This window comes from Dendrobates tinctorius, unplaced genomic scaffold, assembly GCF_039654945.1.
Source record: "Dendrobates tinctorius isolate UK_male_01 unplaced genomic scaffold, ASM3965494v1 ptg000029l, whole genome shotgun sequence".
NCBI lineage: Eukaryota > Metazoa > Chordata > Amphibia > Anura > Dendrobatidae > Dendrobates > Dendrobates tinctorius.
Genome location: NW_027361697.1, coordinates 3,269,709 through 3,293,609, shown reverse-complemented (window position 1 = coordinate 3,293,609; position 23,901 = coordinate 3,269,709). Strand labels below are relative to the sequence as shown.

Sequence of the window (23,901 nt, the reverse complement as noted above, 5' to 3'; positions counted from 1 at the left end):
TGGACGACATCGCGTCGCAGACAAACCACACAAGTGTTTCGGTCATGGGGTCTGAGACTTGATATTGTGCGACAAAGACACTTATGGCCCTAGCCTTAGTCAAAAGAACTCAACTTAGTAAAAAGGACTTAAAGGGAATCTGTCAGCAGAACTTTCACCCACCAAACTTTTTTATACGCACATGTATCTTTTAAAAGATAAGTCCAAAAATACCTTTACATGGCCAGTACGTTCCTCCATAGCTGAGCAATCAGTGTTTGAATTGATATTCATATGAGGCTGAAGAGCTATTTGTAGATCTGAAGCCTCTGTCACACCAGCTCTATTCCCCACCCATCGACGGTTCAAACCCGCTTGACTGACAGCCTGTATGCTTTGTGACTTGAGGCAAAGGAGCTGTCAGTCAAGCAGGAGGAGGCGGGAAATAGAGCTGGAGTGACAGAGGCTTCAAATCTACCACAGTACTTCAGCTTAATTTTTAGATCAATTCAAACCCTGATTTCTCAGTAATGGAGGAGTGGACTGTCAATGTAAAGGTAATTCTGGACTTATCTCTGGAAGCGCTACATGCGTATATAAATAGTTTGGGATGTGAAATCCTGCTGATAGATTCCCTTTAAAGGATAAAAAAGTCTCTAGTACAATCATTATAATTCAATATATTTTTATTAGACTTTTTGCCATCAAATTTTTAGTATGACTATAGTGCAGGGTGTGAAATAAGTATTGAACTCGTCACCAATTTTCTAAGTAAATATATTTCTAAAGGCACTATTGACATGAAATTATCACCAGATGTCAATAACAACCCATCCAATCCACATAGGTAAAGAAAAATTTGGTTATGTGTAATATTCAGAAATGACACAGGGAAAAAGTATTGAATGCACTTACTGAAATTTGCTTAATACTTCCTACTAAAGCCTTAGTTGATGATGACAGCTTCAAGACATCTCCTGCTGTATGGAGAAACTAGTCGCGTGCATTGCTCAGGTATGATTTTGGCCAATTCTTCCACACAAACACTCTTCACATCCTGAGGGTTCTGTCGGCTCCTTCTATGAACTCTGAGCTTTAGTTCCTTCCATAAATTGTCTATTGGATTCAGGGTAGGTTCTTGCCATTCTAGCAACTTTATTTTCTTTCTATGAAAAGAATTGAGAGTTTCCTTGGCTGTGTATTTGGGATCACTGTCTTGCTGAAATGTCCACCCTCATTTCATCTTCATCATCCTGGTAGATGGCAGCAGATTTTTATCAAGAATATCTCGGTACATTTGTCCATTCATCCTTCCTTCAGTTATATTAAAGTTTCTAGTGCCGTATGCTGAAGAAACGCTCCAGACTATGATGATTCCCTCTCATAACTTAACTGTTGGTATGGTGGTTTTGGGGTGATGTGCAGTGCCTTTTTCCTTGCAAACATGGCATGTATTATGGAAAACAAAGAGTTAAATTTTGGTCTCATCGGACCAGACTGTATTTTCCCAGTATTACACAAACTTGTGTAAATGTTGTTGAGCAAACTTTAAAGGGAATCTGTTACCTAATTTTCGGCCTATCAGCTGCGGCCACAGCCATCAGGGTCTTATCTACAGCATTCTGTAATGCTGTAGATAAGCCCCCGATGAAACCTGAAAGATAAGAAAAACACATTAGATTATACTCACTGGGGGGCGGAGTCGGGTGCGGTGGGTGTCGCTGTCCCGTCCGGCTCCTCCCATCTTCATACGATGACGTCCTCCTCCTTGCTTCTCACTCGGCTCCTGCGCAGGCGTGCTTTCTCTGCCCAGTTTAGCGTGTGTCATGACTTTCCATGGCTTTTTGTACTTCTCTTTCTTCACGTGTTCAATATTTTTTCCCTGTGTAATTTCTCACTATTACATATAACTAATATATGGACATCTATGGATGATATCTTTACTTGTGTGGATTGGATGGATTGTTACTGACATCTGGTGAGAATGTCATGTCAATAGCACCTTTAGAAATATATTTACTTAGAAAAATGGTGATGTGTTCAATACTTATTTCAATATCTTGTGACCTACTGAAGACTGCATCCTTTGTTCTAGAATTTGAGGTGGTGACAAGGAGATATAGTTATAAAAATCACATTCTTTTGACTATTTTTCATTCTATAAAAAATCCTGTCTATACCTTAGTATTTCAGTTCAGCTGAACCCAGTTTGCTGTCCCAGTACCGAGACTCTGGAATGTCATCCAGTAGCTATGAGTTGAGTCAGTACATGCAAGATCCAGCAGACTCCTGGAATCCATTGCAGGATGGTGAGTATTGATTGATATTTATTATGAAATTAAATTAATAGCCCCATAGTCATGTGACTGTCAACATCTCATTATCCATGGACGACTGCATTGCTCCAGAGAAGCTCTCTGTGCTTGCTCACTGCTATGACGTCCCTACGTATTGGGCTGATTGATTGGGGTGGTCCTCAAAACACCTTCCATTTATTTATATCATTATCTACATATAAGAAAATTTTACAAACTAGACCCAAAGTGAGTCCAAATGCATGAGTAAGGCTGGTTTCACACTTGCGTCTTTTTGCGCTGCTTTTTAGCGCAAAAAAGCATGCGTTTTTCCCCTATACTTTAACATGGGTGCGCATATGTGCGCATACATATGCGCACGTACGCGTTTGTATGCGCATGCGTTTTTTTGCAGTGTGCGCTCGGGCGCACAAAATGCATCCTGTTGCATTTTTTGTGCGTCCGACTTGCCCCCCAAAAATGCATGCGCACGCAATGCGTTTTTTTTTACAGCAAAGCACCCATTAAAGTCTATGGGTGCGCATACGTGCGCATGCGCAAAAAAGCATGCGGTTTTTTAAAAAAATGCACTAAAACCTTCAAAAAAACCGCACACAAGCGCATGATGCATTTTTTTCATGCGTTTGTGTGCGCAAAAAACGCACAGCAAAAAACGCAAGTGTGAAAGTAGCTTAAGTTCTTTTTCTGCGGCTTCCTGGAGATATGTTTTTGGAAACCTATTTGCTATAAGAGAGCATTATACTTTCTAATATTATATGGCGGCAATGACAGGCTGTAGCTACTGTACATGGCATTTCACACTCACTGAATCGTCAGCTTTAGTTATCAATAAGGACAGAATTGAAAGGAAAGGACTGAGAATGGTGTAGCTTGAGTTGCCATCTCCTGTGTTTGCTCTCCATTTGCTCATCGGTTCAGTATTGAACCCCTTATCTGTCAAGCATATATATTGTAATTTCAGGAAAATACTTATGTAATTATAGTTTGCACTTTGACTTCCAAGTTGTTTAATTTTTTTCCTAAAATAAAACATAAAATTTAAAAATTAGAAAGTTATACTTGTAAATTTTTGCAAAGAAACAATTGTATAACTCCAGCCCATTTCCTAACCCTAGCCTTGACCCGAGACATAAGCCTAACCCTAAACCAATCCCAAGCCCTTAACGCAAGTTACTATAATTAGAAAAAAATGTAATGAATGAATACAGTATTTAATCTTGTGCAGTTGCTCATCTTCTGCCATCTCTGTTACTGCCAATGCAGAGCAGAGCAGCCAAGATGAGTTTGTCAACGGCTGCTGTGCTTTTCATAAACAGAAACTGAGAAGACAAAGCTTGCCTGGTTATACTGAGCTTTGTAATTTCGTTTGATGACTATGCAGAGCGCAGCAGCCTGTGACAAACTCATCTTGCTTGCTGCGCTCTGCATAAGTAGCTCTGCATGACAGTGTGCAGGTGCCGATCTCTTGACAGTGTGGTAGGCTCAGGCAAAGAAGGGGGAGCAAAATTTTGTACCTCTTGTGGTAGATCGTCTCTCAATTGCACACGGTGCAAACACAGGTACACTGTCTCTTTCAATCTTCCACTGGTTTATTATATACATTCGCATAAACCAGTGCAAAGTGAAAATAAACACTGCCCTTGAGGCAGAACAAGAAAACAAAACAAAATGATGTACAATTTCTGCAGCTGCGGGGATCCACCTGCTTAGGATATAACAACTGGGTTGAGTACAGTTTAACACAAAAACACTTCTCTGGAGCTCCCGACTCCAGACACACCGAACACTGAATGACTCAGAAGGCTGCCTATTTACCCTCTATACCCCACCCTGGAGAGGAGATATGGTGAACAGCCTCCCACCCGCTCTTCAGCTGTTCACTAAAAAGCCTAGCCCTAAATAAATGGACTATTAACCCTTCTCAGTGTGCTGGAGCAAACTTCTAGGATTCAGATCACTGAAGCTACTAGCCTCAATGAAACAGATCTTTTCTCCAATACTTTGCCAGTGACTTTGTCACCCCCATATACTTTCTTTGGTGGCTTCTTCCCAAGTACTATTACTCAAGACACCTTTAGAAAAGAGTAAATGGAATACTCATGTCTCTGGTTCTACATACAGGACACTTGAGTTCTGTCTGAACGATGCGTTCGAGGCTTTGATTGAAAAAAAAAGAAAACTTTTCTAAATTTCAGCTGTAAAAAGCACCTGAGCCATTTCATAATATTAAAAACAGCTAAGTGGTGTTTAATAAAAGTTTAAAATGCAATATCATTCGAAGTGAAAGACATCAAACAACATTTAATTATGGAAATTAAAAACCTAGGCTATTGAGCAACATATCACAAAGCCAAGAAGGAAATGCTAGATCTCCCCTTTAATCATTACCCTTACTCTCACATTTCTGTAATACCCAAAAGGCCTTTGCTGCTGAATTATTATACAAATTACCCAACATGCCATCCTTTTAATGAAACCGTCACAAGTCTTGCCTTTCATCTCTGCCAGTCTCAGGTTCTTACGGTAAAAGCCAAGTTAATCGAAGCAATCCAGGACTGGACAAAGCAATTTATGTTCTAGTAGTCAGTGCCAGGCCCGTACCATTCATTGCGAATTTAATAAATGATGATAGCGGTCATATTGGCACAATGGTGCGTTCCGGTGCATTAACTATACATAGCAGTCTGGTTTTTACGGCGGTATAATAGATAAAATGTGATTTTTTTTTTTCATCCTCCTCTATTATTTAGATTGTTACAGTTTGCTGGAAGATCACTATATTTGATCCATATGTGTTTTTTTTCCCATTCTTTTTTAAAAGACACCTTGGAGCAAACGCCGCAACCAACGGCTCCGATGAAGTTCTCCTTGCCCCATGTCACTGTGTGTTTTGGCGCCCGGGGGCACTTGATAAGGGTTTGTCCTAACTTTCCAGATGAGGGTCAACCAGCACTTGTGGAGATTCACAGCACCGAGGTAACGAAAATAACTTCGGAAAATAGAAATCAATAACTTATGAACGCTGCCTTGTTATACGGACGTTTATTTGTCTTTTTACTGAATCCTATATACACAGCTGTCAACGTGATTTAAAGGGGTAATTTTTTTTTTTCAATTAAATATTAGAGATTATTAAAACAATGTTCTTTCTAATTTACATGTATTAAAAATCAGGAGTATATTGCCATTTTTTGTCTTTTTAGCAGTGAAACTTTGCACTTTCTTTAGTCCCAGCTCCCAAAACAGAAGGAAACATCCTGTGTAGCATGTGACCCGCCTTCTTAAAGGGGTTTCCCCATGGACAAAAGTTAATTTTATTCAATAGATCTTGGAATAATAATAGTTTACACAATTGGATGCGTTTAAATAAAATGTTCCTGTGCTGAGATAATCTTAGAAATATGCCCCTGCTGTGTACTGTGTAATGGCTGTGTCTGCCCGTACAATGTGGTCTCATCATACCACAGCTCCTGGGCAAGGGGGGTTGGGAGAAGAAAGTATACAGACATTACAGGTGGGGATCGCAAATGATTCTTTCTTTGAAGTAAAACATTGAGGTAAAACATTTCCCTGTCTGTTTTTGAACAAAGAATTAGCTGGGATCTCACGCTGTAGTGTCACTATAGTCTTTTTCTTCCTCCCCTGCTCAGGAGAGGAACTGTGGTGGTGATGAGGTAATCTGAACCCTCTGCCATCTCCCAAAAATCCTGAAATATGAGTGTCCAATTGCCACCATTATGTTATACTAGATGGTGGCCCGATTCTAATGCATCGGGTATTCTAGAATTTCTCTCTCTCCCCGCGCCTCTCTCTCCCTGTGCTGCAGATCTCCCGACGGAGGCGTGTGTCGTTCGAATGCGCTGATTGGTCGTGGCCGGCCCGGCACGACCAATCAGCACCGCGGGATTTCCGTTACAGAAAAACAGAATTAGACGATTATATAGTAGATTGGATCGATTCGTATGGCAAAAATTTCAGGTCTGTTTGGGCTTTATTTCTAATATAAAGTAATGGAAAATTGAAAACAACTGTTACGGGGCTGGCGGAACGCACCAAATAATAAAGATGAAATAATATATAAGGTGCGTTTGCAGCCCAGGGCTCACCGTGCAGAGGTGACCAACTGCTGCTAAACAATGAGGGAAAGGTGTGTAGGAGTAAAGCCGGACACTGGTGCGTAACCACTGAGCCGGTGCTAACAGACACGTGCGCCGTTACTTCACGTAACACGTGCCTGCCGGCGAACAACCGCACCCTGTTAACGTTACAGGTCACGGGGTGTGAACCACTGCTGCAACGTGTGCAGTATCCACCCTGACGGATGCCACTAACCAGCCTAGTAACCGGGCTGGAAAGCGCTACTAAATCGCACGGCGTAACTAGCGGATGCTGCGATAGCAGTGGCCAAGGAGGCCTATACTGGCCGACGCCCCAGGCGCTAGCGGTGGATGTGGAGGAACACTGCGGCGCTATGCAGTGTAGAGCTAACGTACTGACTCTAATCCCTCACCCTAACACATACATAATATCCAAAGAGGGGGGAATTATAATGCGTCAGTCACCAGGCTCATTCATCCATCATCACATATACACTAAATGCATTAGCCTCAGAGTCTATCATAGCGCGCCTTTTATAGCTGTGCCCTTTCGGGACCTTCCTGATCCTCCAGATAGACCAATCGTAACTGGAGAAGGACCTGAGCATGTGACTCCCGATCCCCAATGGGAGATCGTCTCCTGAGCATGTTCAGTGGAGCGAAGGGAGAACTTAGACTCTGGAGTCTTTTGCTGCTGGACAGGCTGCATTGCCATAACTGGACCAGAGGTGATAGCAGCAACCAAACCCACGATGCTGGTGTGGGCAGAACGCTGGGATCGTGGAGTCTGCTGGGCAGGCTCCACTGCGGCCGGAGGGGAATGGGGGACCGAAGATGGCAAGGCTCAGGATTCCTGCTGTGCAGCGCCCGGAACCCGACGCCTAACAACATTATCAAAAAATTGAAAAAAAACAAAACATTTAGCATAAAAAGTTGAACTAAAAAACAGATGATTTTCTGATAACACATTCTTTTTAAAGGGAACCTCTTACCCCCCAAAACACTATTTATCTGCAGATATAGTGGTAATCTGCAGGCAGATAACTTGTCAATCCCATTTAGCCGGCTTACTGGAAACACGGCTACAGCAAGAAAATGAAGTTATATTCTCCTTGCAGCTGCTCACTTTCAGTTATCGGGTCGGTGCAGGAAATGGTAACTGTGAGCGGCGGCTGTAATCGCTCCCCGGCACAGTGATTGACAGGCCGCTTTGCAGTGTGTGTGCACAGAGCAGACTGTCAATCAGTGTAGTGAGGATTAATTACAGCCGCACTGAATGTGCAGTGTGAGCTGTGATTGTAACGTTCCTTGATTGTTCCGATTGGCCGAGAGCGGGTGCAGGGAGAATATGATTTCATTTTCTTGCTGTAGCTGCGCTTCCATTTTTTACCTGCAGATAACCACTTGCCTTTTTCTCTGTTGGGGATCCTTACTTTAGGGAAGATGCTAATATTCACATTTTAATTATGCAAATAGCATATAAAAATTCCGAGTCATTGGATATATTACGCAGGGTCATATTAAAGAGGCTGCAAACATTAACTAAGGGTTGAAAGTCATAGAAATGCCCCAATATTTATGATAACTGTGGATTTTTATTGCTCTGAGTTATGTAGATGTCATGTTAAGATAAATTCTATAATGGAAGAAGGTGGTGTCATGTCTTAACAGACTATAAAACATATCTCGCCTGGACTTAACCCCTCAAAGTAAGAGCCTAAGGTCCTATTTACATGTCATTATAAAGTCTGCCAACGCTCTCACTGCACAATATTACTGGTGACCTCCGGCAATATATAGATCTGGCTTAATGGCTACATTCACCTTTGAGTTCCATTTCCCAGTTTACATATAGGTATAATCTACATATAAAGTCTGACAGCGTTGTAATGCATTTTGTTACTTAAGTTGCACTACTTTTTTTCCCACCATTCTTTAGATCATTGTCTTTCAGAGCTGCATTCATAATTCTGCATGATCTTATCAGTCGTTTTTCTTGTCGGGATTGAAATATATTGTGACCTCGAAGGAGACATGATCACATTTCAAATTCATTTAGTGCAGTAAAGTGCTTAACTCTGAGCTTAGATCATAAGAAAAATTGCAGTTGGACAAAACCGAGAATAAAATAAAAATGACTACTGTTCTACGTGTTGGCACTTGTCAATCACACCGACAGTGTCCATGTCCAGCTAAGAAATTTGCACATTCTGAAATTGTTTTTATGTACAGTTTTTATTTTCCATTACCGAAAAACATTTATTTGATAGGAATAGCGAGAAATAATCAGGACCCTTTTGTCATGTTCTCACGTTGCAGCTATTTGTGAAAAAAAAGTAGAAATGCAACTTGACCATAATTTTATGGCTACATTATAATTTTGATAATTTTAGTGTCTAATGATTCATTCCTTGAGTTGCCAGCTTCTGTATTTCCCATTCATTGTAATTAAGAGTAACCACATTTGGCTATAGTAACTACAGTCATATGTAAAAGTTTGGGCACCCCTATTAATGTTAACCTTTTTTCTTTATAACAATTTTGGTTTTTGCAACAGCTATTTCAGTTTCATATATCTAATAACTGATGGACTCAGTTATATTTCTGGATTCAAATGAGGTTTATTGTACTAACAGAAAATGTGCAATCTGCATTTAAACAAAATTTGACCGGTGTAAAAGTATGGGCACCCTTATCATTTTCTTGATTTGAACACTCCTAACTACTTTTTACTGACTTCCTGAAGCACTAAATTGGTTTTGTAACCTCATTGAGCTTTGAACTTCATAGCCAGGTGTATCAAATCATGAGAAAAGGTATTTAAGGTGGCCACTTGCAAGTAGTTCTCCTATTTGATTCTCCTATGAAGAGTGGCATCATGGGCTCCTCAAAACAACTCTCAAATGATCTGAAAACAAAGATTATTCAACATAGCTTTTCAGGGGAAGGATACAAAAAGTTGTCTCAGAGATTTAACCTGTCAGTTTCCACTGTGAGGAACATAGTAAGGAAATGGAAGAACACAGGTACAGTTCTTGTTAAGCCCAGAAGTGGCAGGCCAAGAAAAATATCAGAAAGGCAGAGAAGAAGAATGCTGAGAACAGTCAAGGACAATCCACAGACCACCTCCAAAGACCTGCAGCATCATCTTGCTGCAGATGGTGTCACTGTGCATCGGTCAACAATACAGCGCATGCATAACGCCTTTTTGTATGACCAAACAACTCAATCTTTGTTTCATCAGTCCACAGGACCTTCTTCCAAAATGTAACTGGCTTGTTCTAATGTGCTTTTGCATACCTCAGGCGACTCTGTTTGTGGCGTGCTTGCAGAAACGGCTTCTTTCGCATCACTCTCCCATACAGCTTCTCCTTGTGCAAAGTGCACTGTATTGTTGACCGATGCACAGTGACACCATCTGCAGCAAGATGATGCTGCAGGTCTTTGGAGGTGGTCTGTGGATTGTCCTTGACTGTTCTCAGCATTCTTCTTTTCTGCCTTTCTGATATTTTTCTTGGCCTGCCACTTCTGGGCTTAACAAGAACTGTACCTGTGTTCTTCCATTTCCTTACTATGTTCCTCACAGTGGAAACTGACAGGTTAAATCTCTGAGACAACTTTTTGTATCCTTCCCCTGAAAAGCTAAGTTGAATAATTTTTGTTTTCAGATCATTTGAGAGTTGTTTTGAGGAGCCCATGATGCCACTCTTCATAGGAGAATCAAATAGGAGAACTACTTGCAAGTGGCCACTTTAAATACCTTTTCTCATGATTTGATACACCTGGCTATGAAGTTCAAAGCTCAATGAGGTTACAAAACCAATTTAGTGCTTCAGGAAGTCAGTAAAAAGTAGTTAGGAGTGTTCAAATCAAGAAAATGATAAAGGTGCCCATACTTTTGCACCGGTCAAATTTTGTTTAAATGCAGATTGCACATTTTCTGTTAGTACAATAAACCTCATTTGAATCCAGAAATATAACTGAGTCCATCAGTTATTAGATATATGAAACTGAAATACCTGTTGCAAAAACCAAAATTGCTATTAAGAAAAAAGGTTAACATTAATAGGGGTGCCCAAACTTTTACATATGACTGTACCTTATTGTTGAACATGGGAAACATTTCTCCATCTATGGGGGGTTTATGTTTGTCCCAGTTTACAGGTGAACCCCCCATCCCTTCAGTTACCTTTCCCTCCATATGTTTAATAAATCTATTATTTTTGGTATAGTTTTGTGAATAAAGTGGTATTCCAGGTATTCCAAGTCATCGCCCATCCACAGGACAGGTGGCAACTACTAAATCCCGGAGGTCTGACCACTGAGACGTTAATGGTCACCTCAATTAGGGAAGTTTTCCGTTTGGCTGTTGTTGTGGCTAGAAGAGGGCGGATATGTGATCATTTCCGATATCTGGAATTCTCCATGAAGCAGAATACATCTCTTGACTGTGACTTATTTGCTTTTTCTCTAGATTCTGCTTTGTGATACTTTGGAACAAGAGGAGATGAGAGAATTTCCAGGTCCTATGCAGAGGTGAATGATTGAAGAGAATGTATTGGTTACACTGTATACTAAAAACAACCAACCAATCAATTATGACTAAGAATTGAAGGAATTGTTTGCTAAGGGTTACCATTTTTGTTAGGATTCCATGACAAGAAGAAGATTAATTTCAGAATCCCAAGTAATTAAGGTGAACCTGACAGCTGATATATGGTGCCAGAACCCCGAGGTAAGGGCAGCATGAGTCAGAAACCGGCTTGGTCATTTTAGCCAGATGTTTTTTCTATATTTCAGACAAAATATACGCATAAAAGGCATTTTGGCCCATTCCACTTGAGTCTAAGAGGCTGGAATCGGAGGCTTCTCTCCATCCTGCTGCCATTGAGTCTCCGTACAAACATGTAGGGAGAGACCCGTCACTCCAGGAGGGTGGGCAAATAGAAGCCGCCATTGATCGTCTGTTAGGGCTGGCGGAACGCACCAAATTATAAATAATAGTAGGTGCGTTCGCAGCCCGGGGTCCACCGTGCAGAGGTGGTACACTGCTGCTAGGTAATGACGGAAGAATAGAGCGGCGTGAAAACAGTCACACGTGGGTTACTTCACCCAGTGTGAACAGGAGCGAACTCTGTTGACTCACAGAGCCGCACAGCCGCTGAACGCAAATACCGGAGCCTGTTTAGCTCACAGAGCCCGGCCAAAAAGCGCACAGAAAGCGGCCACAGAACTCTACCCCAAGGACACAGGGTTAGAGTTCCTCTAGGCCCTCTGAGCGCACGGTGTCGCCGAGAACGCCGCTATAGACGCTGGCTATGGAGTGTGGAGCACGTGCACTGTGGCATGCCGAGTCACTGATGGGGACTAATGCCTGACTCCGACTCTGCCCTACCTACACCTAAGCCTGGGCGCTAGCAGGCTAGGCTGCACAACACATGCGTACCAAGGGTAGGGGTTTCATAATGAGTCAGTCACCAGAGACATTCATATGTGCATACATCACTCACTCCTCATGGTCTGAAAATACAGAGTATCCTAGCGCATGGCCGAGCGGCCATTTGAACCTTTTATAGTCGCGAGCGTCCGGGACCTTCATGGCTTCTCGGATAAGCCAATCCGAATAGTAGCAGGACCTGAGCACGTGACCTTCGATCTCCAATGGGAGATCACTCCACGGGCATGCTCAGTGGCCCGACATGAGGACTTAGTCCCTGGAGAATCTCGCTGCTGAGCAGCCTGCATTGCCATAGCTGTGCCAGAGGTGGCAGCAGCAAGCAAACCCACGGAGGTGGTCTGGGCAGAGCGCCGGGACCGACGAGTTTGCTCAGCAAACTCCTCTGCAGCTGGGGAGGAATGGGAGACTGCCGGGAGCAGGGCTCGGGATTCCCGCTGTGCAGCAACAGGAACCCGATGCCTAACATTACCCTCCTCCTAGGGCCCCCTCTCTGAGCCTCGCTCCGCTCGAATTCCGCAATGAGAAGTGGAGCGTGGATGTTCTCCACCGGCTCCCAGGGCCGAGCCTCTGGACCATGACCCTTTCCAAACCACCAAATAAAACTTTATGCCCCGCATCATCTTGCATCCCACAATGGCATTGACCTCAAACTCGTCAGACGACAGGTCTGATGTCCCGGCAGATGGCTCAGAAAACCGGGACATGTGAACTCGCTTAAGGAGGGACACATGAAACGTGTCAGAAATAGCCAAGTGTGGTGGAAGGGCCAGGCGGTAGACCACAGGATTGATCTGCTCGAAGACCTTGAAAGGGCCAATATAGCGCGGTGCAAACTCAACCCGTTTGTCTCGGGATGATAGGCCGAGGAGAGATTTAGCTCAATGCTGAGCAGAGAACAGAGCTCTCTCCAGATCCGAGACGCAAACTGAGGAACCCGGTCGCTGACAATCTTATCCGGCATGCCGTGCAGGCGGGAGACATGTTTAATAAACAACGCTGCCAGGCCCCGTGCAGAAGGCAGCCGCGAGAGTGGCACCTGATGCAACATCTTGGAGAAATGATCGGTGACCACCCAAATGACGATGCTGCCACTGGACTTGGGCAGACCCACCACAAAGTCCATACCGACCATCTCCCAGGGCCTGTCCGCTACCTGTAGGGGATAGAGTAACCCAGCGGGCCGCTGCCGAGAGGACCGATTCTGGGCGCAAGAGATGCACACCTTAATATAGTTCCTGACGTCACGGGCCATATACGTCCACCAGTACGTCCTTGCCAGGAGATCAGAGGTCCGTTTGGTCCCAAAATGTCCCCCCACCCTGGACGAATGAGCCCAAGAGAGGACCTCCGGTCGCAGATGGGCAGGGACAAAAGTCTTGCCTAGAGGTACCGACTCGAGAGCAACCGGAGCCACGGTCCTCAGGCTCTCCGATGGGACTATCAGCCGAGGCTCCTCCTCCTCCTCCGATGACACCACAGAGCGAGAAAGAGCGTCGGCCCGGACATTCTTCTCCCGGAGAGATAATGCAGAGTGAAATGGAATCGGGAGAAGAACAAGGACCATCTGTCCTGGCGAGAATTCAGCCGCTGGACTGTCTGTAGATAGACCAAATTTTTGTGGTCGGTGAACACCTGGAAAGGGTGGCGAGCCCCCTCCAGGAGGTGTCTCCACTCTGAGAAGGCCAGCTTCATTGCTAGCAACTCCCTGTCCCCGATGGAATAATTCCTCTCCGCTGGTGTGAAGATCTTAGAGAAGAAGAAGCATGGGTGCTTCCGACCTTGCGAGTCCTTCTGGAACAGGACCGCTCCAGCACCGACAGAAGAGGCATCCACCTCCAGAATGAAGGGCTTATCTACATCGGGGCGATGTAGAATGGGAGCGCTAGCGAAGTGGGATTTAATAGAAGCGAAGGCCTTGAAGACAGTTTCCGACCACATTTTGGGGTTTGCACCCTTCTTGGTGAGGGCTACCAAGGGCGCTACCAAAGTTGAGAAATGGGGAATGAATTGGCGGTAGTAATTTATGAACCCCATAAAGCGCTGCACCGCTTTGAGAGAATGGGGTTCTTGCCAATCCATCACCGCCTGTAGTTTGGCAGGATCCATGGCCAAACCCTGGGCAGCGATGATGTAGCCCAGGAAAGGCAAGGACTCCTGCTCAAACACACATTTCTCCAACTTGGTGTAAAGGAAGTTTACCCGCAGGAGATCGAAAACTTTGCGAACATCTCTCTGGTGGGAGTCAATATCTGGAGAGTAAATGAGAATATCGCCCAGATAGACTACTACCGAGGTGGTAAGCATATCCCGGAAGATAGGAAGATATCGTTCACAAAGTCTTGGAAGACGGCTGGCACATTACATAGCCCGAAGGGCATCACCAGGTATTCATAGTGCCCATCTCTGGTGTTAAATGCCGTCTTCCATTCGTCCCCCTCACGGATGCGAATCAGGTTATAGGCTACTCGCAGATCAAGCTTAGTAAACACTCTCGCTCCCCGTAGCCTATCAAACAGTTCCGATATCAGGGGTAGAGGATACTTGTTCTTAACGGTTATGGTGTTAAGACCCCTGTAATCGATGCACGCACGTAATTCTCCATTCTTCTTTTGGACAAAGAAGATTCCCGCTCCCGCCGGAGACACCGACTTCCTAATGAATCCTCTTGCCAGATTCTCCCTGATATACTGAGACATGGCTTCTGTCTCTGGGAGAGATAGGGGGTAGACTCGACCCCGCAGAGGCTCAGCACCGGGCAAGAGGTCAATAGGACAGTCGTTAGGGCGGTGCGGCGGAAGGGTCTCCGCCGCCTTCTTCGAGAAAACGTCTGCATACTGCTGGTACGGCTTGGGAAGTGAGGAGAGATCTACGGGAACCTCAGATGTAGCGACCTGTACGCAGTTCCTCAGACACCTACCCTCGCAGGACTTGCTCCAACCGAGGATTTTTCCCGAGGACCACTCTATGTGAGGAGAGGGAGCTCGTAACCAGGGAACTTCCAGGAGGACCTGGTCGATACCTTCGGGCATAACAAGAAGAGATAGCATCTCCTGATGAGAAGGAGACAGTGAGAGTCTCAGTGGAGCCGTCTGGTGGGTGATTTGGGACGGGACTGTGTCGCACCATTCACCACTCTGATAGTGACTGGTTGAGGTAGCAGGACCAGGGGGATTGCGTGTTGTTGGGCGAAGGCAGACGACATGAAATTGCCCTCCGCCCCAGAGTCCACGCAAACCTCCACAATCAGAGTGGATGAATTGAACTCTAACGCCCCTTTAAACAGGAGCTTGGAGGAGAAAGTCGCTGTGTCTAGTAGGCCCCCTCCGATAACCACTAGACGTGAGCGTTTCCCGACCGCTGTGGGCACTGGTTAGCAACATGCCCAGTCTGCCGACAACGGAAACAGACTAGAGATTCCCGTGCAGGCCGGGACTTGGACCCCCTGCGGGACACCTCCATGGCCTCTGGAGGCTCGGGCAGCTGACCAGGAGATTACAGCGGTCTAGCAAAATTTGGTGCCAACCTATATCATTGGCTGGACTTGGAGCGCTCCAGCCCTCGATCGGTGAAGCGAACATTAATTCGGGTGGAGACCGTAATGAGCTCCTCCAAAGTGGTGGGCACCTCCCTGGTAGCCAGGGCGTCTTTGAAATGATCAGCCAGGCCTCTCCAGAATATAGGTATGAGAACCTTATCTGACCACTCCAGCTCGGAGGCCAGAGTTCTGAAGAGGATGGCATACTGACTGACCAGAGACGAACCTTGGGTTAGGGCAAGCAACTGAAGTGCGGTGTCGTGCGTGGCCCGAGGTCCCAGGAACACCTGCTTCAGAGTGAGCAGAAAATGGGTGGCACTCTGTACCAGGGGATTCCCACGCTCCCACAACGGGGGGGGCCCACTCCAAGGCCCTGCCCGACAGGAGGGAGATGATAAATCCCACCTTGGCCCGCTCAGAGGGAAATCGTGTGGCCAGCAACTCCAGGTGAATGGAGCACTGACTCACGAAACCCCTGCATGATGCACTATCACCCGAGAACTTCTCGGGCAGCGGGAGGGGAGACAAGGTCGGGGCAGGGCTGGCCGTGGAGACACCGGCGACAGCCTCTGTAGCTGCTTGAACAGCAACCGAAGTAACATCCGCAGCTGAGGTGGAACGCTCTAGCGCTGCCAACCTACCCTCCAGCTGCTGGATGTATCTGTGCAGTCGTTGTTCGTCCGCCATTACTAGCCAGACCCTGGCGCTAGGATAATGTTAGGGCTGGCGGAACGCACCAAATTATAAATAATATTAGGTGCATTGCCAGCCCGGGGTCCACCGTGCAGAGGTGGTACACTGCTGCTAGGTAATGGCGGAAGAATAGAGCGGCATGAAAACAGTCACACGTGGGTTACTTCACCCAGTGTGAACAGGAGCGAACTCTTTTGACTTACAGAGCCGCACAGCCGCTGAACGCAAATACCGGAGCCTGTTTAGCTCATAGAGCCCAGCCAAAAAGCGCACAGAAAGCGGCCACAGAACTCTACCCCAAAGACACGGGGTTAGAGTTCCACTAGGCCCTCTGAGCGCACGGCGTCGCTGCCGCGAACGCCGCTATAGACGCTGGCTACGGAGTGTGGAGCACGTGCACTGTGGCGTGCCAAGTCACTGATGGGGACTAATGCCTGACTCCGACTCTGCCCTACCTACACCTAAGCCTGGGCGCTAGCAGGCTAGGCTGCACAACACATGCGTACCAAGGGTAGGGGTTTCATAATGAGTCAGTCACCAGAGACATTCATACGTGCATACATCACTCACTCCTCATGGTCTGAAAATACAGAGTATCCTAGCGCATGGCCAAGCGGCCATGCAAACCTTTTATAGCCGCGAGTGTCCGGGACCTTCCTGGCTTCTCGGATGAGCCAATCTGAACAGTAGCAGGACATGAGCACGTGACCTTCGATCTCCAATGGGAGATCACTCCACGGGCATGCTCAGTGGCCCGACATGAGGACTTAGTCCCTGGAGAATCTCGCTGCTGAGCAGCCTGCATTGCCATAGCTGTGCCAGAGGTGGCAGCAGCAAGCAAACCCACGGAGGTGGTTTGGGCAGAGTGCCGGGACCGACGAGTTTGCTGAGCAACCTCCTCTGCGGCTGGGGAGGAATGGGAGACTGCCGAGAGCAGGGCTCGGGATTTCCGCTGTGCAGCAACAGGAACCCGACGCCTAACAACGTCCTCTTGGACTAGTCATTCAAACATCAAGGACCCCAGATGGAGTTTAAATGTATGTTTCCTACAAAACACTACAATATTCCAGAACTGGACTTTTGTTTAAAGCTGCCCGTGGTTCTGGCAGCATACAGTATGTCAGCTGTCAGTTTCCCTTTAACTGTAATCAGTAAGGAATTAAATTTGGAATTGATCAGTACCCTGCAAGCAAAATACAGCATTACATATTAGTCATTGAGGATCAACAACACATCTGTATAAATCTGAGACGTGGGGTTCTCGAGAGTGGTAAAAAGCTGTTTTTAGCTTTGTCTGCTTGGTCAACAGGTGGCTCCTAAATTAGAGACCTCCTCAGCTGACTCTCAATGGGAGTCTGCCAATAGTTTTCCCCATCTGGGAGACTTGAAACACAGTTTAAACATACCTGTGGGTCTGGTTTGATATCGGCATTGTGAAAGAGAAGTAGCAATCTGGCTTTTTCTGCTCTCTTAAGTGCGTTGAAGGCGCCATCCCTTCTACACTTGATTGTTGACTGTTGTGGTCTTCTGATTGCATGCTCCAGCTGTTACTCAAGAACACTGGGGAGGGTTGTGGACCACCACCCGAGCACAAAACATCTATTTCACAGTCATGTTGGTAGTTAAACCATATACTGTACATAGAGAGGTTATAACTATGTTCTATGTCTCCTAACTAACCCTGTGAACAGTTTTGCATGACCAAATGTGAACCAAACAATTCCTTTAAATGGGTTGTTCTAATTGGATAAAATATTCGTAGAATTAAAAATTCTGCACTTCTGTTATGAAAACTGGCCAGATAGATGGGATAATGGTAAAATAAAGAAAAAAATCCACAAAGCTCCAGCACCGCCATCCCTATGTTGAGCCCTGAAGTGACAGTATGGATGGAAAGAGAAGTGACTGTATGGATGGAAAAAATATCACTTTTTGCCCCAGATTAGACCACCGGAGCAACGGTGCTGAAACATTAGATGTCTGAGAATTAAAGAGGTTGCCCACTACTTTTTAATTGATGACTCATCCTCAGTATAGGTCATCAATGCCTGATTGGTCGGGATCCGACACCTGGCACACTCGCCCATCAGTTGTTGACAGCGTCTACGGTGGCGGCCACCAGTTGGAATTACTCCCTTGCGGAGCTGCTCCGTCTACTGATAGTGGCCACACGCGGGTACTACACATCAGCCTCCTATTGATTTGAACAGAAGGCGCAAGTGTAGTACTCTGCTGCTGCCACTATCACAAGACAGAGCAGATCCTCAAGCGAGTATTTCCGGGCGCCTCAGACACCGAGAGCAACGGGTGTGCCAGTTGTCGAACCCCGACCGATCAGAAATTGATGACCTATCCTAGGGATAAGTCATCAATGAAAAAGTAGTGGATAACCTCTTTAAGTAAAAGTTATATCTTTATTTTACTGCTATCCCAACCCTGTGGCCACTTTTAAAAAATATGGAAAGCTTTTTTGACTCATCACAATAGGGAAAGTGTTACATAGAAAAATGCTATATGCCTGCAGATATGGGGTTAATCTGCAGATAATAGCGTTACAATGCTGCCCGGCCACTCTACGGAAAGTAGTGGCTACCAGGAGAAAATAAACTTATTTACTACCTCCCACTATACTGTAAGCGGCGGCTGTAAGCACGCCCTGGCATTGTGATTGACAGCCGCCTCTGCAGCACATCTGTGCACTGTGTGTTTCAAAGTGTTCATTTGTTACATCCGATTCCTTTTAACTAAAATTGAACTGAACCTGCAGTGCATCTTACAGTTAAAATCACATTAAATTAAAAAGGATCACGTTAATTCCTATGTTCTGCATGCGTTTGAGGTCTTGCAGATTTTATAATAATCAGACAGAAGTTACAATGCAGCCATGAAGCTAAAGGTATAATCATTAAATGATGTCAAACAGAGCAAAATTACAATGTATAAAAAATAATTTTATAGATAACACATTTCATTAAAAATAAGCTAATGATAAGTAGAAGAAAGCTCATGGTTGAGTTTTTACTAGGTGCATATAAAAGTACTCCAGGCTTATGATTTTGGCTCCGGATCCTCTCCAGGACTCACTTTAGACATTTGTTGCCCTTGACAAGTGTAGGGCCATAGACATCCTCAAGACTTCTTCCTGCCCCCTATTTCCACCTTTGTTAGATAGAAAAGTGACATAAACATTCTGTTTGTTTCCTCATTGTGAAGACCATGGGTAGATTACTACCACTTGTAGAGGATAGAGTGCCAGGCTGAGCTGGGACTCCTTTTGCTTGGTCCTACAGTAGCCAAATGTCCATATAAGTTTCCATATGGCCATAATACATACCTGCATTTGTACAGTGGCGTAACTTGAAGCTTGTGGGCCCCAATGCAAAAGCTCCAAAGGAGTCCCCAATTACTGCTCCAATTAGGCCCCCAGCTATTAAGTCTCTAATAGTAATAGTCTTTTCATATAAGCCAAAGACAACTTTTGTGCTCCCTATGCTCCAGGGCCCTGCTGCGATTGCAAACCCTGCTACCAGAGCTACCAGGAATTTCAGGGACCAATCCGGCAAAATTTTTGGGTCCCCTTGAAACTCTGCCCAAGCTCCACCCCAGCTCCGCCTCCACTCCACGAACATTGCACAGTTCCACCGCACACTCGTGGAAAAACTCCACTTCTGCACCACATCCTCACCAATCACACATTACCAGTTCCCACCAAACACCATAACACATACATAGCCATCAGGTATTATTTTGTCCAAAAGATTTTTTAAGCCACCACCACGATACCATGAAGGTAGACTCTTGTGGCCCGGCCCTACTTTACTGTAGCCTATTAAACATTTGTTAAAATATTCAATGCTCTTTTTAGGTATATTTTTATTTATTTTTCTTTTAAGGGAATGTGTCACATACATTTTTTTAAAATGAACAGTAATACTATATACAAGTGACAAATACTGTCACACCATGACCAGACCACATATTACCACCACATACTGAATGAATAATACCACAAACAAGGAACAAATAGCACCAAACCATGACCACACCACATATTATCACCACATAGTGGCCAAATAATACCACATACAAGGAACAAATACCACCACACCATGACCGGACCACATATTACCACCACATACTGACCAAATAATACTACATACAAGGAACAAATACCGCCACACCATGACCAGACCACATATTACCACCACATACTGACCAAATAATACCACATACAAAGGACAAATACTGCCATACCATGACCAGACCACATATTACCACCATATAGTGACTGAATACTTGTACAATACTGATCATCAATAAAAAAAACAATACTAATGCCATTATAAACAGTAGCTCTGTACATAGTATACAGTGTATTGTGTCAGTGGACAGGTAATACAGTGATCACTTGGCAAATTATACACAGAAGATCTGTATATAGTGTCAGTGTACAGGTAATACAGGGATTGCCCGTAACATTATACACAGAAGTTCTTTATATAGTGTATAGTGTACAAGTAATACAGTGCTCACCAGTGACATTATGCACAGGACTTCAGTATAAAGTGTATAGTGTACAGGTAATACAGTGATCACCAGTGACATTATGCACAGGAGCTCTGTATATACTATACAGTGTATAGTGTCAGTGTACAGGTAACTCACTGACTCACCAGTGACGTCTCTAGTTGAACTTCATCTTCGCTTTTCTTTTTCATCCAGCACAAACCACCATCACTTCTTCCAGCCAGGAGTTGTCCCTGCATAAAATAACACTATTATCTAGAGCACATTTCCCAATTTTTCCCCAACTTCTTCAGTATGCCAGATGAAGAAAAAAAGAGAGGGTACGCAGTAACAGGACCTTCTCCCCACTGAAAACAGTGTCCTCAAAAGTGAAATACATCACAGCAGTTATAATTAGCCCCTACAGTAATAACGTACCACATCCTGCTCCCATATGTAATCCATTCTGGACCCCATGTGTCTCTTTTCAAGCCAGGGTTACCATAAATTTTCCAGGAGTATTTCTGAAAATATCAAGACATCACCAGAAATTCAAGACATGTCAAGTTGACTTGTACTGTATATAGAGGGTAGAGAAAATAAATGATAAATTAGATCAGTTGTATGAATGGAAAAGTTAAGAAGAACCTTTTAAGTGAAACCATTTTTTTTTCAATCTGTTTATTAAATATATATTAAGAAAAAAGTGAATTTATGCTTAGATACACATCAAGAAGAATTTTAATATTTATGTTTAAATGTCACAAATAACTCGACGCTCATGAATTCTGCCGACATTCCTTTTGCTCCGCTCCCAGTAGGCTCGTTTTCCCACAGACATACATGTTAAATGGAATCTTGCTTAGATACATAGCCCCTGTCCGTGTGGGCTAAGAGATAAGAGGCACTTTGGGGAACTCTTGGATTGTCTCACTGTGTACGGTAACAGATATTAAATAATGATTTCTTAATATTACATCTTATAGTTTTATTTCTTGCAGATAATTTTTTTAATTCAAATCCCGGTAATAGTGTCAGAACGATATAAAATATCCGTTCTTCACACCATAAATATTGCTGGTCCTCAAAAACTAAGTTATTCTAGTATGGTATATCAGAACTGAACCATAAAGGTGTCTGCATATTACTCCTTTAACCCCTTCACTACCCAGCGATTTTCCATTTTTCGTTTTTTTCTTCCCCTTCCAAGAGCCATAACTTTTTTTTTATTTATCTGTCAATATAGCCTTGTTTTTTGCGGGATGAGTTGAAATTTTGAATGCCACCTTTCATTCTGCCACATAGCGTACTGGAAAAGGGAAAAAAAAGTTCGAAGTGTGTCAAAATTATGAAAAAAGTGCAAATCCACAATTGATTTTTAGGTATATTATTTATCATGTTCACTGCATGTTAAAATTGACCCGGCAGTATGATTCCCCAGGTCAGTTCGGGTACGCAGATATCATACATGCATAGTTTTTTTTATTTAGATGGTGAAAGAAAATTCGAAAATTTGTTAAAAAATAATTTTGCTTTTGTTGCCATTTTCTGAGACCCGTAACGCTTTTGGTTTTCGTAATCTGGCGCTGGGTGAGGTTTTTTTTTTACTCACTGATCTGATGTTTTTAATTGTACCATTTTGGAGGAGATACGGTGTTTCGACCGCCTCTTATTGCGCCTTTGCGGCGGCCGAAAACTGGTGACTCCATTTTTTTTTTTTTTTAATATTTTCTTGCTACGCTGTGTACTGATCGGAATAATTTATGCTATATTTTGATCTGACATTTCTGAACGCAGCGACACCATATATGTGTATGTTTTATTTTTGCTTAATTGTTTCATTTTTAATGTGGGCAAAAGAGGGAGTCGGTGATTTGAACTTTATTTTTAAAACATTTTTTTTCATATTTTTAAACACTTTTTTAAAATTTTTTACTGAATTTAATAGTACCCTAAGGAGACTTAAGGCTGCGATCATCTGATCGCTGCTGCTTTACATAGCCGGCCGGTGTTCACAGGTGGCTTGTAATAACAGGCATGGGGTCCATCAGCAGACCCCCGGTGGTCATGACAACCCATCAGCACCCCGCAAACATATGACGGGGGCGCCAATGGGCGGGATGAATGACAGTGGCTTTTAATTGGTTAACAGCTGCTGGAAGAGTTCCTCTTCACCTGTGGCTGTTAGAGGCCATGATTAAATTAGCCATCAGGTGCGGGGAAAGATGCGAGCTCGGCATGTGAGCCTGCATCACAAGCAGAGAAACTACTTTTGATGTACAAGTGCGTCATAGATAGTGAAAGGGTTAAGGAGATCTATCTCCATATTTCATGATATAAACTCCATACATTCTTAAATAGATATCTTAGGCCTGAGAGGCAGGTGTACTTGCTTTGAAAGTCTATGTCAAAATGACTGTATAATCCTGAAATTTAACTCTTAAGTTCTAGGCAAGTTTTTTTTTTCCTTCCCCTTTCTTCCAAGAGCCATAAGTTTTTTTTCATTACTTTTCTGCCATCATAAGTCATATGAGGGCTTGCTTTTTGAAGGGTGAGTTATGATTTTGTATGACACCATTCTTTTTGCCATATAATGGACTGAAACATTTGAAAAATTTCCAAATGATGAAAAATGTTTTTTATGTGATTCATTGTGTGGCAAAAATGTCATGGTAACATGGTTCTTCAGATCAGTAGGACTACAGCGATTCCAAGCTAAGTTCTTTTTTATTTTAATGGTTAATGAAAATAAAAAATTGAAAAAAAATTGGTTTGTGTCACCATTTTTTGAGACCCGTATCTTTTTAATTCTTTTGTCAATGGAGCCGTGTGAGGGGATCAATTATATGTTTACCATTTTGGTATACATATAATTTTTTTGGGTGGAAGAAAAAGCTCCTGAGCTCCGTACAGTGATAGTGAAAAGCCACCAATTGTGTTACAGTTGGAAAAATATTGAGACAAGCTATAGAATAAGAGATCTCATATGTCCAAATAGTCAGTCGTTCATGAATTTATTCTTAACCTGACTGATGGCTGCAGCTTGTACTGAGCAGCATGAGGTCTCAGCGGGGAGGAGGAACGCTGAGGAGCTTTTAATAAAGCGGGCGGAAATTGGGTTTAAACTTTCAGAAAGGATTACAGCGCTATTTAACGTAAGTACACTAGCCTCATCAGGTCTAAAATAGCTACTTAATTGCATACAGTTTTCATTTTCAAATCTGGTGACAAATCCACTTCAATTGTATGGTGCTGTCAAAAAGTATATGACAGGTGATCCGTGATCCTCTCCCGATGTGCCGCATTTAGCATATATTT

The 23,901-nt window shown here is 43.9% G+C and overlaps 1 protein-coding gene across 6 annotated transcripts in view; it reads left to right on the top strand.

Moving 5' to 3' along the window:
* The window catches only part of SEC16B (SEC16 homolog B, endoplasmic reticulum export factor), a 236,747-nt gene that overhangs the window by 30,700 nt on the left and 182,146 nt on the right, over positions 1–23,901 (top strand). For all 6 annotated transcript variants that reach the window (XR_012231401.1, XM_073571295.1, XM_073571294.1 and 3 more), the window contains 3 exons: positions 2,165–2,288; positions 5,116–5,270; positions 10,866–10,927. Coding sequence is in view for 5 of the 6 variants with exons in the window: in XM_073571295.1 (XP_073427396.1) it covers positions 2,165–2,288; positions 5,116–5,270; positions 10,866–10,927 (341 nt within the window). In the remaining variant the exon portion in view is untranslated. The remainder of the gene's footprint in view (positions 1–2,164; positions 2,289–5,115; positions 5,271–10,865; positions 10,928–23,901) is intronic.